This window comes from Dendrobates tinctorius, unplaced genomic scaffold (assembly GCF_039654945.1).
Source record: "Dendrobates tinctorius isolate UK_male_01 unplaced genomic scaffold, ASM3965494v1 ptg000027l, whole genome shotgun sequence".
NCBI classification, from domain to species: Eukaryota; Metazoa; Chordata; class Amphibia; order Anura; family Dendrobatidae; genus Dendrobates; species Dendrobates tinctorius.
This window is the reverse complement of record NW_027361695.1, coordinates 9,669,357-9,690,153: the sequence shown is the minus strand read 5'-3', so window position 1 is coordinate 9,690,153 and position 20,797 is coordinate 9,669,357. Positions and strand designations below refer to the sequence as shown.

Sequence of the window (20,797 nt, the reverse complement as noted above, 5' to 3'; positions counted from 1 at the left end):
AGCCTATGAGTGCCATTCGGCATATGGTTTTCATACGTAATAGCCGGCATAACCAAATAGTATAGAGATGAGCAACTAGATGTGCGCTGTCATCGTCCAGCACCCAATCCGGTTCTGCTCCACTTCTGCGGCAGGCATCCTCTCGAATTTCCTAAGCCTGGTAATGTGTCATGACGTGATGTGAGGCTGGTAAAAACTGGAGTCGGTGACGATGCCAGCCATAGAAGTGAACTATGCCCTGGTCCGGCTGCCATGAAGTACCAGACTGCACACTGGGCCAGGGTAGTGGGAATCTTTTTGCCACAATTTAGCTGAGAACATAGAAAATTCTTCTCTTTACTCAAATACTCTGGCAAAATGGATGGAACATGTTGTGCTTTGCAGAGGTTTTTAAATTGGTAGAGATCAACACCAGGACCGAAATAAACAGAGAACCTCGGTGTCATGCCTCACCCTCTCACTCCCAAATTTCCCGTTAAAAGGGTTTCCCACAACTCATACATCCCCTTTTAAAATATTACAGTCCTTTTTGTAAAATAAAAGTGCCCTATACACACCTCCTGTAGCGATGCAGTTCCAGCAATGCGGCGCCGGGTCTCCCCCGAGGCTCCCATGGCATTGTTGTAGCACAGAAACCTGCAGCCAATCAGCAGCTGCTATTAATCAGCTGTGCTCTTACTACCTTCAGACACGGTAATCACTGTTGCACTTTAGTGGCCACTGATCGTTATGCTATGTGAGCCCTGCAGCCAGTGTCATGAGAGCCTCGAGATATCCACTGCCAACATTGCTAGAATGGCACCAGTTCAGGTGGCGAGTATAGGGTACTTTTATTTTACAATCGATATTGCAGTATTTAAGAAAGGGTTGTCATATTAGTGGCTAACCCCTTTGAGGGTTTTTGCAACTGGAAAGTTTAACACCTATTCACAGCTTGGGTGATAAAGTCTGATCAGTGGAGGCCTCAAGCACAGAATGGAGAAACCGAACATCTGTTCCTTCTCATGGCGGTCAGGTGTCCTGACCATTCAATGTCAATGGGACAGAGAGCCAAAAATAGTTTGCACCATGCTCAAATGCAGCTCTATTCTATCTCCTGAGGCAGCAGTAAGGAGATATGGGGGGGGCTTTGTACCTGGTTGTAGTTATCAGTGGGAGTCCCAGCCAAAGGATATAGAATAGAAGACTATATTGGGAAAAGTCAACAGACTTACTACAAATATGTCTAGTGCAGGGGCTTAAGAGATGGTCCATGTAATGGAAAGTTGTCTTTGTGTCATGCTCTGCCCCCTCGGACCCTGCATTAGCATAAAGTATCAGGAGTGTTCCTTTAATAATAAATTCATTTTCATAGTAAGACCAGTCCTGTCTTTTAACCAAAGCTCCCTGTGGAGTTGTAGGTCCTCTACTGGGAAAGGGTTCCTACGCCTGATGCTTGTCAATGTCAGATACATCTTCTCTCCATTTCCATCACACAAATAACATTTTGCACCATCTTATCGTCATCTGTCCTATTCACGTCTTGCAGCTGCTATCTAAAAGTGATTACTAATAATGGGCCTATAAAACTCACCAATAATTGGAAGAGTCACAGGCCACATGCCCGTGATGACAAGGGATTGTGATTTACACAAGTCAAGTAATCGGCACAGCTGCCAGCTCCTGGTTTCATGATCATTTCACCCATGAGATCAGAGATTAATCAAGAGAAATGATTGCTTTTAGTCCCATTGCCTGAGAAAAGATAACTACCAGTAAATAGAAAACCTAAAAATGCTTCCAGAAACAAACGTTGAAAAGTTAAGCGAGAAAAATTTAAAAAACAAAACTGTTTCAAACATATGATTCCATCAATCCTCGGCTTTATCTCGTGCTAACCTGGCATGGTGACTCCTGTTGGGATTGTTATTGTTGGATGAAGATTTGTCCACAATTCATAACCAGTAATTCACTGATTAAAGGGGCTAAAAACACCCTACATGGAGCAGATCATGATAAAATAAGATTCTTTTTCTTCTCTGGTTTTCAGAAACTTTGCCTATTCTAGTCCCTTACACTCATTAGAATTTTGTGTTGACAACTTGTACACTTTTTCATGGTCTTATTTTTGGAAGTCTACCATAGACCATAAAGGAGAACATAAAGGGAAACATAGCTGGAGTAGATCAAGAACATTCTTGAGATTGTGGTAGGACACATCACTTTTTTTTTCTTTATAATTTACATGAAAAAAATAAATAAAATACATTAAGATTCTAGATGTTATGCTGGCCTAATAAAAAAAAAAGAAAAATCGAAAGAGTGTCACTATTCTCCATAGGATGTGACCAATATGGCAACTCTTTCATGTGAATGTGCTTGAGTTGCAAAACTTGTAATACTTGGAAAAAAAAACATGGACAAATGTGGTGCTGTTTTGTGTGAAAACAAAAACTAAAAACATTCATTTTTTTTCTTCAAACCTTGGACAATCCCTTCAACGTGGGAGTGGTAGACCACAAAATGACAAGCATGAGCCAATTGTTATTGACAGTATTACATGCACCAATTTGTACATGTTGGGTACGGTATAGCGTAATTCAATATTACAGGGGTTTTGTAGAAATATTTATAACCTATTAATGATTTAGGCCATCATTTTGTAACCAATGGGTGTCTGATTCCTGGTTGTCAAAATCTTCATGAAATATAAAAAAAAGGTTCAAGGTGTTGACGTGTACTCAAGGTTCCATAGATCTCAAGTCGATCAAGGATGTGTCGGATATGTTGATCTATGGAGGCCCAACCTCACAATTTACAGGACTTATAGGATCCTCTGCCAATGTCTTGGTGTTAGACAGGAAAGGGGACTTCAAAGGCCTTGCAAAGTCCTTGCCAAAAGGTGGAGAACCTCATTGTGCTGCAAAACGACTTACCTATTAAAGCCTGGACTCCACAAAACCTCGTGACCTACCCTATTGGTCCCAGTACCACACCTAGTCACCATTTAAGCCTTTGGAAAAAAATAAAAGACCATATCCATTGTAGTAATTTATTGATAGGCAGCAGCAACACTTTGAATTCCAAATTGGGATTGACTGTAATCCTACCATAAACCACCACTGAACAATCTACATTATAAGCAGAACCCTAATCCTATTTTCTACAGCTACCTCTTGGGAAATAACCCAGCTCATTTCCTTGCTTGATGACTCTCGTCATAAATGGTCTTTTTTAGAGCTACATTAGCTGACAGTCATTTGAGTCAGTTTCACTCAATAAATCTCACAGTACGTGTGCAGTCTTGGTTCGGAATTAATTTGTCTGATACATACCAGCGACTCTCAGCACGGACTCTGCCGTCTGTCCGAGTAGACCTCTCAAGACAAATATTAAAGGACTTATATTACTGAAGACTGATGCTAGGAATGTCAAAAGTACAGAATACTGGCCTAAAAAAAAAAATCAGGTCTCTATCATTCACGACGAGACAGCGTACGAAATCTAGTAGACCTGACAACTCTTTTGCCCCCAAGCACCACAAGAGCTGCCAACTTGACATCAAAGGCTACTTCAAGTATTGCCCTTACTGGAATTTGAAGGTGTAAATCATTGCACGTCACTTTGTCAGCTTTATATGTCTCCCGTGCGCGGGTGTAAACAATTTTCCACTACTTGAACACTAGGTCTTTTTGTGGTTTTAGGGATTGGATTTTAAAAGCTTTCTCATTTCAGTTTAAGACTAGCATTTACGAGAAGGATAAAGTGAATAGTCAAGATTCAATATGCAAGGAAGACAAGGAGATGAGCATAATAGGAAGACTCCATGGTTTTCAAGGAGCAGGCCATGAAGTCATAGTCCTACTAGGTCCTTGATCAACCCAACTGTTATGACAAAAGCCCCAAAGTCATGCATCAGAGGTCGGAGTCATTGGCATCAAGTTTTTTGAGGTATGGCGGTCCCTAGCGTGGTAGACATGGACTTGTTGTATAGCCACCTATACCTAGAGTTACTTACAGTTTTCTCTCTTCTGGAGTAGATCTAAGGCCAATATCGTAAAGACTCCCTACAGAGCCAGGCTCTACACAAGGATAATTAAGAGAGTTGAGCGAATATGTTGGGAACCGGTCGCCAAATCTGAATTTGCCATATTAGTACCCTATTTATACAGAATTTATGTTTGATGATCGGTTCCGAACATATTCAGTCATTTCTACTACCATTAACTCATGACATTCGGTTGTGTTCGGCGAATATGGCAAAAACAATGTTCAGCACTGATGACACTCGGAACCGAATTTTGAAAAATTCGCTCAACTGTAATAATTAGGACTTTCTAAGAGATTTTTTTTTTAGGTTCATTAAATACTCAGAAAAAACAGTTACTACAAAAACCTTTTTACACTGCTGCTTTAACAAATCAGATGTGCTATTAAAATATATCCATTAAAATTAAATTTGTACAAAAGTCTAGAGTAAAATAGCATGGTGCAGATGTAGTCACACAAAAAAAAGTTGCTCTCACTGTCTTTGTCTCCATTCATAGGAAGTATAGTACTAAAGACCAATTCGACATAGAACCTCAAACAAAAAAAAAGTCACAAAAACTCCCATTTCAAGCACACTTGCCAACTCTTCTGAAACCTTTGCGAGGTTTCTGGAAAAAGGAGAGGCCCATCAGATCCCAAAAGTGGATCCCGAAACCTCTCAGCCACCATAGATAGCTCCCAAAATCTCCTGATAAGTAGCGTTCCCGCTCCTTGATGGTTTCCCGTGAATGGTGTTGAGATGTTTCGTCCCAGACCGAGTGATGGCATTTTAGATGTGTATTCAAGGGGGTTAAGGAAACTGGATCAGAAGATTTTTGCATACGTATCACAAGGAGTTTCCTGACGTGGATTTTACAGTGGATCTGCTGAAAAGCCACAAGAAAAGCTGCTTTGAATACTCTTTGATGTGCGTTTTAAAGCTGAAACTTTTGTGAAAATACCATAAAAGGGGCACGGTTATGAAAAAAAAAAAATTAGCTGGACGTCAAATCTTTAAAAAAAAATACCATTTCAATGAGTTGGCAAGCATAATATTAGAACACAAGTCAACAGTCAATTTTAGAACTTTTTGGGGCAAGTTGACCAGCCAAATTACCAAATTTCCACAGGCTTGTTAACAGTAGTGGGCCTCACTACCAAACGAAGGCACAGATTAATGTGTCAATAGATTTAAAGGGGTAGTCCCATCTCCGAGAGCCTATCCCAATATGTAGTAGGTGTGATAATAATATTATCAATTACCTCCAATTAGAAATATAGAAAAGTTCTTCTGATAAGCTATGTCGTTCCCCTTATGAAGCTTAGATATCCATGGTTACGATCACTGTCACTATACGAGTGGTCGTAACCATAGATACCTAAGCTACTGCAATGCACATGCTAGCTAATCAGAACAACTCTACTACATTTCTAATTAAAGGTATTTGCTAATATTTTAACCTACTACATATTGGGATAGGATGTTTGAAATGGGAATACACCTTTAAATTGTTTTTCCTTAGTATAGGCCATCAATTTTAGAGGATCCGACCACTAGGACACTTGATGATGAGCAACCCAAGCTGTATAGCATATTAGTGATTTTGCCTACCGCAAGAGTTGTCCACTACCTGCATATCGCCTTTTTAAATGAAGTTAGCACCCCTTGCAAAATAAAAAGAACCCTATACTCGCCTCCCGCACTGGATCTCCTGAGGCTTGTATGACATTGAATGTTATGGACAGTGAACACTGCCGCCAATCACTGGCCGCTTCTCGAAGAAAGAGAGAGCGCCAAGAGTTGAATTTTTGGTATTTTTATTTTACGAGGGGGACTACTTCATTTAAAAAGGGGTTGGCCAGGCTGTGGACAACCCCTCTAAGAAAACCCATTATGAATGACTTTTTAAGGAAATTTTGAGTAGATTGAGGGGATTTTTTTTCCAAAATTTGCCAAAATGGAGAGGGCTAGAAAAAGCTTCTTTCAGTCCCTGGAGAAACCTTTAAAATCGATGTATTACATGCACACACTATTTGCTTCACTTGGCATAATATAAGGTTTTATTTCCCTTTGGTGACATTACAGGGGAAAAAAAACATTTTCTTTCCCGTTCCCCCCACAGATTAAAGCTCGTGGAGGGAGGCCCGAGCAAGGAAACCAAACTTTAAATCTGGGCAACCATAGAAAAATAATCAACTAGGCGTCAATTGTCAAATCTAGCCTTGTTGTCAATAGCAACCAGTAATTGTGAAGATTCTCTCTCTCCAAGCTGGGTTCTATGGGCAACGAGGGCAGAACATGTTACCAATTTTCAACTTTTTTTTTCCGTCTATTAATATTTCTATCGAAATCTTAAAAATTCCCTAGAAATTTTTAGAATTTTTCATTTTTTGGCTTCCTCAAAACTGCCAAGACCCAAATTTTACTTGAACGCAATACAAGTAATTATTTGACGATCACATCGACATCATGACTAACGATATTTAAGGCCCTTGTGCCAACTCGAATATTGGCTCGTGTACCTGTCCCTTCCCGCGGCCATGAAATATGTGCAGCAAGACGGCGACGGCTGAAAGATAAAGTTATTCCAATAGCAGATGTACACATCTGTTACCACGGCAACGGCTGCTAAATTTACAGCGCGCCCGCGCTACCTATTCCTAAATTACCATAATGAAAACAGCCAAAGGGCAGGAATCCAGCTGTTAAAAAATTAAAAATATGAATATAAGGATAATGGGTTAATTACTAAGTAGGCAACGGAGAAAATAACAAACCCCCAATAAGAGACGCCTCAGAGTAAAACCCTGCTCCCGACGAAGCAGATCACGGTGCGCTAATTTAATTGCTGCGCTGCATCTGTTCTTGGCATCGTGTGGAGGAGAGGGAACAAGATGCAAATTTAATGCAATGTCAGCTGTTAAAGTGTCATTTAAGTTACTACGCCAAACTCTGCTTAATATGTCCTCAGTATTACTCTTTTACGCGCCATTGTGGAGGTTTTCTAGGAGAACGTGGCACCATAGCCCTGGCCAAATCAGGAGAACGTGGCACCATTAATGTTCACAGCTACCCTTACGTAGCCCTGGCCAAATCTCTCAAAGACCTTAGGATCCTTAGGCCGCCAGGTCTGTAGAGACCCAACAGGTAGGCCAATCACATCCTTACTGCTCCCAACGACTGGGCATAACCGGTAGACCCTGACAGGCAGCCCCTTCCCTTATTCACTTTCCTAATCAGTACCTAGTGGCACTAGCGTAACCAGAAACTTGTGAGTCTCAAATGTAAAATTTGCAACAGGGACCCCAACTATCATGGATCTTCTTAAATTGGCTAAAGGAACCTTTGGACCCCCTAGGCTTCAAGATCATAGTGTGAATACAACCCCTGCTCCTACTATAGTTACACCCCTGCCCGGTGGTTCTCAGAGGACCAACACCAGTGCAGCCACTGGGTCTAAATGCAAAATCTCCAATAGGACCCCGAACTATCATGGGTCTTAATATTATCAGTTAAAGGGACCTCTAGGTCCCGCCGGCTTTAAAGTCAGGGAGCGATTGCAACCAATGCACCCACAATTGTTACGCTCTTGCCCAGTGGTTGTCAAAAGACCATCACCAGTGAAGCCACTGTGTCTCAATGCAAAATCTCCAATATTGCCCCCAACAAAATTTGCAACAGGGCCCCCAACTATCATAGGTCTTCTTATATTGGCTAAAGGGACCTTTTGGGCCCGCCGATGCTTCAAGATTATGATGCGACAACAACCACTCCTCCTACTATAGTTACGACCCTGCCCGGTAGTTTTCAGAGAACCACCAGTGCAGCCACAGGGTGTCCATGTAAAATCTCCAAAAGGGCACCCAATTTTCATGGGTCTTCTTATATTGGCTAAAGGGACCTTTTGGGACCCCCCTAGGCTTCAAGATCATGCTGCGAAAACAACCCCTGCTCCTACTATAGTTACTCCCCTGCCTGGTGGTTTTCAGAGGACCATCACCCCTGCAGCCACAGGGTCTCAATGCAAAATCTACAATTGGGCCCCCACCTATCACAGGTCTTATATTGCCTAAAGGGATATTTTGGGCCCCTCTAGGATTCAAGGTCAAGGCGACTGTAAACACTGCACCCACTATTATTAGGACCCTAACAGGTGGTTCCCAGAGGACCATCACCATTGCAGCCACAGGGTCTCAATGCAAAATCTTCAATAGAGCTCCCAACTATCCAACTATCATAAGTCTTCTTATATTGCCGAAAGCAAACTTTTGGCCCCCGCCGGCTTCAAGGTCAAGGTGCGACGGCAACCACTGCACCCACTATTGTTACGCCCCTGACAGGTGGTTCCCAGAGGACTATCACCACTGCAGCCACACCAGTGACCACTTCTGAAACGACGTACCAGAAAATGACATACTGGCTCACGGAGGTCTAGATTGAACTGGCTGTGGCTTCTGGATAATAGAAACGTGTCAAAGAGCTTCATAAATCCTAATTTCTGAATTTTTCTATTTTGTACAAAGACTCTTGTTTTCCTATGAAAATCCCTATTAAATAGGGTCGCAATTAGAAAAAAATTGTATGGGTTTTTTTTTTTTTTTTTTAGAAAAAGCTCCATTTCTTATCCAATGGATGTGTCTGGTATTGAGCGGAGATAAAACACCCAATGCAGCAGATGGCCGGAACCTTTTTCTTTCAACAACCCCCTTTAAAACAAGTACCAGGTTTTTAAAAATAAAAATAAACCACATTTTCCCAGAAATAATGCCACCCTTGTCAATGGGCTGGGTCTGGTGCTGCAGAGAAGTCCATACATTGCCATGTGTAAGGGGGTGGCTCTGTTTTTGGAGAATTACAACTTTTTTTTTCTATTCTAAGACAATTACTTTAGTTACACATATCAGAAGGAATAAAATCGTAAATGAAAAGTCAGTGTCCCTTGGTGTAGATCCACAACGCACAGGTAAAAATGATGCAAATTTTCTCAATAGTCTTCAAAAGACAATTAGAATGATAATTCAAAACTACTCATCTTACACCCACATAGTGTGTATTACCGCGCAGAATACTCCCTTCACTGTATATGTAACAGTGACGAAACAAAGAACTGCTCAGACAAGAAACACAAGAGACGCACCAGCTCTCACCAGCACATCCACTTTATCAGGCATGTCTTGTGAGCCGAGTTACATCATACCCATTAGTCTAGGGTAATGGGGAAAAGACCCCGCCGCGCCTTGCTATACCAGCGGCGGTGGTGTCCGCTGTGTCATATTCTCTCCCCCCACACGCCAGCTGTGACTTTAGCATAGAGGGATCAGAGTTGGTACTTTCAGCCCAAGGTCTCTGCTCTATAGGTATTTGATATGTTCAACATTCATGATTTGAGTGTGGTCCGCCATGTCCGGAACAGACTCGAGTCTAGTATAGGGATAATGCACACAGTGATGACACAGTACAAGGATAATACACACAGAGATGTCACAGTACAGGGATAATACACACAGTGATGTCACAGTACAGGGATAATACACACAGTGATGTCACAGTACAGGGATAATACACACAGTGATGTCACAGTACAGGGATAATACACACAGTGATGTCACAGTACAGGGATAATACACACAGTGATGACACAGTACAAGGATAATACACACAGAGATGTCACAGTACAGGGATAATACACACAGTGATGACACAGTACAAGGATAATACACACAGAGATGTCACAGTACAGGGATAATACACACAGTGATGTCACAACACAGGGATAATACACATAGTGATGTCACAGTACAGGGATAATACACACAGTGATGACACAGTACGGCTAAGACACACAGTGATGTCACAGTACAGGGATAATATACACAGTGATGTCACAGTACAGGGATAATACACACAGTGATGTCACAGTACGGCTAATACACACAGTGATGTCACAGTACGGCTAATACACACAGTGATGTCACAGTACAGGGATAATACACACAGTGATGTCACAGTACAGGGATAATATACACAGTGATGTCACAGTACAGGGGTAATACACACAGTGATGTCACAGTACAGGGATAATACACACAGTGATGTCACACTACAGGGATAATACACACAGTGATGTCACAGTACAGGGATAAATCACACAGTGATGACACAGTACGGCTAAGACACACAGTGATGTCACAGTACAGGGATAATATACACAGTGATGTCACAGTACAGGGATAATACACACAGTGATGTCACAGTACGGCTAATACACACAGTGATGTCACAGTACGGCTAATACACACAGTGATGTCACAGTACAGGGATAATACACACAGTGATATCACACTACAGGGATAATACACACAGTGATGTCACAGTACAGGGGTAATACACAGTGGTGTCACAGTACAAGGATAATACACACAGAGATGTCACAGTACAGGGATAATACACACAGTGATGTCACAGTACAGGGATAAATCACACAGAGATGTCACAGTACAGGGGTAATACATAGTGGTGTCACAGAACAGGGATAATACACACAGTGATGTCACAGTACAGGGATAATACACACAGTGATGCCACAGTACAGGGATAATACACCCAGTGATGTCACAGTACAGAGATAATAAATACTATGGTGTTACAGTATAGCAGTAATGCACAATGTATGGGTAATGTACTAAGTCACACACAAGCGAGTCTATGAATAGAAGATACACAGACTCCGCAGTGTGAGTTATGCTGGGTTTACACATGTCGACTGCAGTTGTTAAATGACCAACAATTTGCTAGATGCAAGTGAATCTACCATTGTTTCAGGGCCTGGTCAGATAGGCTGACTTCACTTTCCTGCTCACAGAACAATTGCTACTATGATATGTTTAAATAGGATGATGTGCTGCCGAGAACGATGATTTTTTTAAATCCGGTTTTGATCACTGAACAGATGATTGCTGGCGAATTTCGATGACTTATGTACACAAGGCATACCAATATCTTCTATGTAATTCTTTTATAAAGCCCATTCTGAGCTATATAGGCAAAAAAAAATATACCTTGAAAAGTTCTGTATATTAGCAGCCACCACTAGGGGGAGCTTACTGCATACTAGCTTATTATTAAGTTCTATGTGTAACCTGTATGCAGCGAGCGCCAATGCTCCCTCTAGTGGTGGTTGTAGGTAGTGAGAATCTCACCACTTTATTTTTTTGACATTTGGAGCTCTGTGTTAGAAAACCTACACAAATATATTAAGAGTATAATCAGCAATGAACATTGGGCCTAAAATGATATAATTCTCAAAGGTGGACATTCGCTAAACAGGAAGGAGTTGGATCGTAAAGAAGCCATGACGGTAATTATCTCTTTACGATCTCTTCTCTAGTTTACAGTCTATTGATGACTCACAGACTAATGAATAGATGGTAATAGAATAAGTGCTCGACTAATTTACTACACAAACTGCGAAATTCCAGCTAACCCTAGACTAAAGCACCAATTATAGCAATAATATAAAATAAAAACAATTACGAAAAAAGTTCTTACCATTCCCGTCTTGTAATCGCATGGGCCCCGTATCAATGAAAGAATTTTTTTTTTTTTCCAAGGGCGACTTCCTGCTAGACGGTGATTGCACGCGCGCCGGCAGCACCGTGCTCCGACAAGTAAAGACGGCAAGAATTTTTTACAAGTCAGGGAAAGTTCAACGCCTTTACAGTGTCTTTAATATTCACGCCCCTCACTAAAACCTGTCATTACAGAGAGATCGTCTGAGCACAAACAAGGAAGCTGTGTGCCGTCAGATACAAGTAGGAAGCATTGGAGGTGGAGGTGTGTGCCGAGAATCCGCAATCCTTCCCAGAGAGCGGCAGGTTGTGATCCTGCATCAGACGTGTTAACGGTGAAAAATACTGTAGATAATGAAATACAGTACATGGGAAGGAATTTATTTTGCTCACTTATATAGCGCCATCATATTCCGCAGCGCTTTACAGACCTCACTGTCCCCATCGGGGTTCACAATCTTCATTCCCTATCATTACAGTTGTGGCCAAAAGTATTGACACCCCTGCAATTCTGTCAGATAATACTCAGTTTCTTCCTGAAAATGACTGCAAACACAGATTCTTTGGTATTATTATCTTCATTTAATTTGTCTTAAATGAAAAAAACACAAAAAGAATTGTCCTAAAGCCAAATTGGATATAATTCCACACCAAACATAAAAAAGAGGGTGGACAAAAGTATTGGCACTGTTCGAAAAATCATGTGATGCTTCTCTAATTTGTGTAATTAACAGCACCTGTAACTTACCTGTGGCACCTAACAGGTGTTGGCAATAACTAAATCACACTTGCAGCCAGTTGACATGGATTAAAGTTGACTCCACCTCTGTCCTGTGTCCTTGTGTGCACCACATTGAGCATGGAGAAAAGAAAGAAGACCAAAGAACTGTCTGAGGACTTGAGAAACCAAATAGTGACGAAGCATGAGCAATCTCAAGGCTACAAGTCCATCTCCAAAGACCTGAATGTTCCTGTGTCTACCGTGCGCAGTGTCATCAAGAAGTTTAAAGCCCATGGCACTGTGGCTAACCTCCCTAGATGTGGACGGAAAAGAAAAATTGACGAGAGATTTCAACGCAAGATTGTGTGGATGTTGGATAAAGAACCTCGACTAACATCCAAACAAGTTCAAGCTGCCCTGCAGTCCGAGGGTACAACAGTGTCAACCCGTACTATCCGTCGGCGTCTGAATGAAAAGGGACTGTATGGTAGAAGACCCAGAAAGACCCCACTTCTAACCCCGAAACATAAAAAAGCCAGGCTGGAGTTTTACAAAACTTACCTGAAAAAGTCTAAAACGTTTTGGAACAATGTTCTCTGGTCAGATGAGACAAAAGTAGAGCTTTTTGGCCAAAGGCATCAACATAGAGTTTACAGGAGAAAAAAAGAAGCATTCAAATAAAAAAACACGGTCCCTACAGTCAAACATGGCGGAGGTTCCCTGATGTTTTGGGGTTGCTTTGCTGCCTCTGCCACTGGACTGCTTGACTGTGTGCATGGCATTATGAAGTCTGAAGACTACCAACAAATTTTGCAGCATAATGTAGGGCCCAGTGTGAGAAAGCTGGGTCTCCCTCAGAGGTCATGGGTCTTCCAGCAGGACAATGACCCAAAGCACACTTCAAAAAGCACTAGAAAATAGTTTGAGAGAAAGCAATGGAGACTTCTAAGGAGGCCAGCAATGAGTCCAGACCTGAATCCCATAGAACACCTGTGGAGAGATCTAAAAATGGCAGTTTGGAGAAGGCACCCTTCAAATATCAGGGATCTGGAGCAGTTTACCAAAGAAGAATGGTCTAAAATCCCAGCAGAGCATTGTAAGAAACTCATTGATGGCTACCGGAAGCGGTTGGTGGCAGTTATTTTGGCTAAAGGTTGTGCAGCCAAGTATTAGGCTGAGGGTGCCAATACTTTTGTCTGGCCCATTTTTGGAGTTTTGTGTGAAATGATCAATGTTTTGCTTTTTGCTTCATTCTCTTTTGTGTTTTTTCATTTAAGACAAATTAAATGAAGATAATAATACCAAAGAATTTGTGTTTGCAATCATTTTCAGGAAGAAATTATCAGGAAGAGTATTATCTGACAGAATTACAGGGGTGTCAATACTTTTGGCCACAACTGTATGTCTTTGGAGTGTGGGAGGAAAGCGGAGAACCCGGAGGAAACCCACGCAAACATGGGGAGAACATACAAACTCCTTGCAGATGTTGTGCTTGGTGGGATTTGACCCCAGCACTGCAAAGCAATAGTGCTAACCACTGAGCCACCGTGGTGCCCGATGCATCCATAAGCTACATTACTTGTAGCTCGGCAAAATGGCAGGAAGAAATGGTTGTAAAGGTCAACCCCTGGGACCCCGGGACCTCTGTGGCTTGCGATCGGCTGTATCGTCAAGTGACTTGATTTGGGGGTCATCCAAAAATCATCCAATGACACGCGGTTCAAGTCACCGAACCACTGAATGACATGATTATCACTTCCAGTGCAGGCGCGGACTACATTGGATACGGGAGGATGATAGCAAGTGAGTAGGTTTTTTACTTTCACAAATTCCATCCCCCAGACAAAGCCTTCAGACTGGCCATACCCGATCATGGTATGAAAGCTCTTTCAGGAGTCTACCTTTTTACTCCGAGATTTGGCAAGTAGAGCACCAACCCAAAATCTGTCTCATCTACCATTTGCCATTTATGATAGTGGTGTCTTCTTACGTGGCTGAGCGTTTTTTTTTTTTACTCCAAGACCCAACTGTGACCATTGTACTCCCCCCAAATTACCCAAGTCTTTTGCTAGTTCTAGGTGGCACATCATACGAAGGTTGGAGAATTTTTTCACAATACCGGAGAGAGAGTCCAACATATGCTGACCCAAGATGGAGGATCCCACCCAAGACGGAGGAACATTCGAAGAACAACACAGCAATATTTGGGCACCATTATTGTGTCCATAGACAGACATGAACCGATACTGTCCCTCTACGGGCATAAAGGTTTTCTTGGATCTATGAATTCGGGGAAAAAAAAAAACAACCAAAAAACATCAAATTCAACCCCCGTCCTATTACGTAGATTGTCCTACAATTATACGATGGTAGGATATAAAACTTTAAGGAGCGCTGGTCCGTTTAAGCAGGGGTCGTCGGAGACAATTAATTAGAATATCAGCTAATTTTCCGGTCCGTGGTCTGTCTATGGCCTCGTATGTGGCTGAGCAGCCTAATATCAAAAGGCAGTTACTAATTTTGTAAAAGAAAAAAAAAAATTAATGGATAAAACTTGGTTTAAAATAAAATCTAAATATTTAGTGATTTCCCCCCCCCAGTTTTATTAGTATACAACTTGAAAGCCGTATACAACAAAGGCGTAAGAACTGGGCTCGTGTAAGGCTGCGAGCCATGAGAAGCAGCCGGCTACAGAGGAATCTCTTATCTGTGCGCGCAGTAGCATTCCTAAGGCTGTTAATGGCATGAGGCTGAAGAAAATAAAAAGAGCACTTCGATAAACCGAAACCAAGCTACAAAAACAAATACTGCCTCAATATCATGGGATATGAACACTAGAAATCTGAGATATTATAGGGGCAATGTGTATCATATACCACATTTAATGTATGGTATATATATCTCGGCATCACCTTCAGCCCGATCTCCTGCAGCTTCCAGCACCAAACAGTGCAAAGTTCACACTGAACAGGTTGCGGCTTCTACACGGTACTCTGCAGCTCCAACACACAGACTGCTCAGCTTTCCTAGCTGACCCGTGCAGTCTCCATTCAGAGAGAGACCTTGGCTTCTCTCCCAGCTACGGCTCACATTTTGGCTGGGATCTCACTACCTTCAATACACTCCAATCTGCTCAACATGGAGCGGACTGACAAAAGGTGAACCCATTTTCACGTTGTTAGTCAAAGATAGCCAGGTCCATTTAATTAAGTCCTGCAGTGCTCGGATTTAACCAAGTTATATATATGGTATATACAAAGACACATATTTATACTGTATACTGAATGCTCACGTTACTAGAGACACCCGTCTAGCAACAGCCTCTAATCTTCCACCACTCCAGTCCTGCAGTGGTTTCCACTGGGACTGGGTGATGCCATCCCATTTTATACAGTCACCTGACCCTACAGTCACCTCTGCAGTTATGTGTATGTATAGACAGATCGGTGGGCTGAGCCAATCTCCTGAAATTTGATTCCGCCAGAATTGCTCAATTCGGGGGGAAATTTGATTTGCACTGAAACAATTTTCTGCAAATTAAAAAAAATAATAGATTCTTAGGTCTCATTCACGTTCGTTTTTCTATATAACTGGGGTTCAGAAGGCTAAGTAACACTTCTTTTATTTTTAATAATCTCTCCCTTCTTGCCGGCTTTGGAAAATCCCTTTAAAGCATACAATTCTAGCAATTACCACAAGAGGGTGCTAAGGAGCTTTCTGTATACTCTGTATAGTAATATTAAGCTGCTGAGCTCCCTCTAGTGGTGGCTGCAGGCAGACACAATTTTATTATTTAATTCTAAATCGATGCAGGAGATTTTGGAGCCTTGTATTACAAAATTGGAGTTTTAGATATATTAGGAATTGAATCAGCACAAAACCTATGAACAATTTAAATAAAAAATATATATATTCAAGGGCAGACATGTAGAGTCAATAGAAGTAATGTTGATTTTGTGTTCTTGGCGTTTTCCCAGGAATGCCTGTACCGTCAAGCTTACGTTCCATCAATCATTACAGAGAAAATATTAACGATTTTGATGGTCATGTCCTATTCTTGTCAAAACAAAAAAAAAAGTCTGACATAAAAGAGGACGCCAGGTAGAGTTCCTGCACACTTCACACCTGGATTTCTCATTCATACACCCAGGAGCCAACTTCATCCACAGCGGGAGCCCACGGTGTCATCTTCCAAGTGGTGATTGAAGATTTTCAGCGGCTCCTGGATAAGACAGAACAAATCTCCACTTTTGGAAAATAATCATTCTCTACCTGGATATGTAACGGATGAACCTCAAAACGCTCTGTACCCCAAATAATGTGTACAATTGACTATGAATGGTGTAGGAAAGCAAGGATTCAAATTTGGAAATCTCCTGTATACTGTATATAAAGATGTGTCCACCCTTCCCTTTCTGAATTTATTATCACATATCGAAGAAAAATCCCTGGCTCTAGCTCACAACACAACTACTGGGTAGCCTCACAAAAAAACGACAAAATAGTTGGGTCATTTCAGCTTACCCCTCTCGGGATATCAATAAAAACATTATCCTGGACAACTTCAAGAAGATTAAATATGGAGAGAACTCTAAATAGGCATGTTTCCTACATAGAAAAGGAGTAATGAATCTCCAACCTTGCATTAAAAAAAAATAGATTTTGCGCATTGGGGAATGTGACTCCACAGGAACTAATCCTTTAACCTGGACACGTCATCAGGACTGCTAATGGTGGTGCACAATTCTTCTGGCGTGGATGTCACTACGCATATGCGCCGATTATGGTGTGCTTGAACAACAGTTGTTTAGGACAGTATATGAACTCCATCAGGACACATTTCCAATGAACCCCCTTGAGGAAGTCTACGCGAAACGCACGTTGGGGTGCAGGAGGCGCGCAACTTGACACATGTATTATTGGTAACCACAGAGCTATGGGTAACTTGTCATGCTCAACTCTGCTACATTGCTTGATTCTGCAGCATCAATTAGTCACCCGATATACTCAGCTCTGCTATTTAGCTACAGTGAATGTCCTGACCTGCTGACTCTGCTACATTGTTGTGCTCTGCTATATCACAAGAGTCTCCTGATCCACCCTACTTATCAACATCTACCGGTCTTCTCTGCTATTTTATAATTCTGACTCGGCTTTATCGGTCTCGCTTCACTGAGTCTCTGGCTAACCTACTTCTCCCGTTGCCATCCAGTTGTTACAGCTCCCATTGATCCAGCTGGTCTACCTTGCTACCCCAACATCATCTATCAGTGCTGCTCAAGAACTGCTCAACTGAACAGAGGGCTTCGGGAAGCAATAGGTAATGTCACGATGGTGACTCGCAGGCCTACTCAGTATTCCGCTTCCTGTTATTGACCCAGCTAGTTTTCCCATCCTGCCTGACCTGTCCACTCTTGACCTTGGCTACATTGACTGATCCTGTGCTGCTTGCCCCGAACTCAGACTGCCTAACTACACCTATATTTTGCACCCCTGTACCTCATACCATGCCTCTGAACTTGGGTCAGGTGCTGCAGACCAGGGGACTGCTTTGGAGCGGTACTTGGTGACTACCGGAAGCCCAGCCTGTCTTCACTATCAGAGGATCTAGCGAATACCTGGTAGTCACTGAGCTACATCCCTCTTAAGTAAGCCCAGCCCGGGGCACAGTGGGTCCGCACCCACCGGTGATACAAGCATAAGCCCACAGAAGGAGACGAAGATGGATCAGCGGCAAACTTGAAGAGGACAACCAAAGCTCATATGACCTACTCGGGTCTATGATCCTACTGTACATGCGATGCCCTAATTATAGTCTAGAGCAATTGGCAAAGAGCCCAAGCCCAACCATTTATGACATACAGTATATGATCGCTCTGAAATTCAGAAGCTGGACCCATAGTGCTGCCCATCTCCACCTTCAGGTCTATATTTTTCTATTAGCACGCCATCGCTTTAAATAGTCTACTTTTAACCAGAGACCTTGCCGAGCTCATATAACTGAAGACTCAATTACTGATGGATCTAAAACATAAGCACAAAGATATCAGAGACGTACGACAGGTGTCACAGCGGCAGCACATCCACTTATGCTTGACCTAAAATCAATATACTGGAGATAAGCAGAAATTATGGGTCTCCTTCGCTCCGTAGACGACTGCAGATGAATCTGGGCATAAAGATATGGCAGAGCGGCTATTCTCAAGATGTCAGTCGTACCTACAACCGAAAACCAGCCAGGATTTATTCCTTCACCTGTTCTCCGATCCCCTCTTCTAATCCAAGTAGTTAAAGTATAGAGATAACTGTTGCGAAAAGGTTATAGCTGGCACCAACGGGACAAAAACACAATCGGTGTCTTGATGGTCAACGCCAATTTTACGCAACATTTTCCCAACATTTTAGAACTCAAATCTATGTAAAATGTTAAATATATTTGTAAATGTTTTACTTTTCCTTAATGGCACAGCATGACTCAAAATTACATCAAAAAATTACAGAAAACGTTGAGTAGGTTTTGTCCTTCAGGTATACGGCACAAGAGTCTATTTCAAAACAATTGATGACTCTTCCACGTGTAAAAGAACCATCTTGTGCACATGACCGATTTTCTTGGACAAGTGCAATCAGTGCTTTTAACGGATAGCAATCGTACCTGTGATATTCTACAGGGCTGCGCAAGCGTTTTGATTTTGAGCGGTCCATGGAAAAAAAAAAATAATAATAATCGGAGATGTGCCCTATTTTGATTCGAGGGTCAAATCAAAATCGGCAGCCCAAGTCTTATGGTCCATGGAAAAAAATTGGACAACACTCCGAGCGCAGTCCAATTTTCACAGATTGACAGAATGGAAAAGATGGAGAAACCTTCTTATTTTATATCTCCATGTCTGAGAAAAACCGATGCCATTCTGATCAGAATTATTGGACCATTTTTGTCGAATGTAGAACAGTCGTGTGACCCGATCCTTAAAGTGGTTTCCACTACTAGGATATTGATGATCGATCCTTAGGATAAGTAGGATTGGGGTCTGTTCCATACATTCTGTACTTCTGACCACTACCAGGATATTGATGATCAATCGTAACGATGATCTTATCCTAACGATTGATCATCAATAGTCGGATAGCGGTACAACCCTTTAAGGGCAGGCCACTATGTCCGAGTAACCGTTAATGGTGCATTAGTTTTCATTGTAATGCAGCGACACTTTTGTTCTTTTAATCACTGGAGTTCTGCGCAGTTGGATACCCTCTGACCACAGATTCGTGGCCTATGCAATCCATCAATGTACATTCTTGGAAAAGCCATTTAAAGGAAACTTGTCAGAACATTTTTACACCTGGAAGCAGTGGCATGACTAGATAGCTGCTTGCCCCCCAATTATAATGACACTTTTTTTTTTTTAGAAATCCAATGTGCCAGTCATGAGAAATCAAGGAAAGAAGCCGTATGCAAATCAGACAGGAAGTGCTCTGGGGGTGTGTCTATGTAATGCACAACTTCCAAGTGCACTTCCTGTTGATTTGCATATAACTTCTAGAGTAGATTTCTCACGACTGGTGCATAATTTTTGATGGCAGACAAGCACTTATAAAGTTGTATCACTACTTCCACGTGTAAAAACATGCCGACTGATTCCCTTTAAGCCACATATAATTTTAATACAAAAAAAGATTCTCCACATTTTTCCCAGAAATAGCTCCACTCTTGACCATGGCTACAATTGGTATTGCAGTTCCACACATCACCCAGAGCAGATCTTTCCAAGACCCACCATGTTTTTATTAGACCTTTCTATGCTACAAGTAGTTTGGCCCCCAGTGCAAAGTTTGGCCCTCGACCCACATGTACCAATTATGATAGTGAGGTCATCTTATGGGTCAGAGGGGTCTTTGGACCCCTCAGTGGCAACTCCTATACCCTTGTATGGAAAACAATCCTTAAAAAGGTTGTACTTTTTAGGAGGCCTGGACCATCATCAGATCGGAACACCTAATACTAGAAACCACAAACTGCTGCAGCATCAGGACACTTTATACCCTTTATTTCACCTTCACGTAACTCACGTCTGGGATGTGTGTATGAATCTGGCATCGGACATTATGTTGTGCCTCATCACTCTTTATGGCCGCCTTCTTAATTGCCTGCAAAAGGACTGACACAGAACGGCTCTCATCAGACACAATTTATATTTATTTCCGCAGACGTGCTCAACAGGAATCACTTTTGTCCGGTTGGGTAATAAATATAAAACGAAGAGCAAAAACAAAACATAATAAATCTGTGGTTTGCATTTATAGTGTGAAAAGTGCAAACCTCATGTATACTCTTGCAAGGACGGTATCTGGACACATTTCCATAATAAAGGATAGGTCCACCTTTGTAGGATTATGTATAGCTCCAGTATATGGAAAATAAAAAATGAAGCAACTTTGCCCTTCATTGTTGCAGTCTACGAACAAACTCAGGTCAGTCTGAACCTTTCCATCTGACCC

At 41.9% G+C, this 20,797-nt stretch overlaps 1 protein-coding gene across 10 annotated transcripts in view; it reads right to left on the bottom strand.

Annotated features, from left to right (window-relative positions):
• MAGI1 (membrane associated guanylate kinase, WW and PDZ domain containing 1) overlaps nucleotides 1-20,797 on the bottom strand; it is a 498,523-nt gene that overhangs the window by 307,874 nt on the left and 169,852 nt on the right. The window contains exon 1 of one of the 10 annotated variants that reach the window (XM_073569762.1): nucleotides 11,558-11,673. The exons of the other annotated variants lie outside the window; for them this stretch is intronic. Within the exon in view, the coding sequence (XP_073425863.1) occupies nucleotides 11,558-11,579 (22 nt within the window). The 5' untranslated portion in view covers nucleotides 11,580-11,673. Of the gene's footprint in view, nucleotides 1-11,557; nucleotides 11,674-20,797 lie in introns of those variants that run through there. 10 annotated transcript variants of the gene reach the window in all.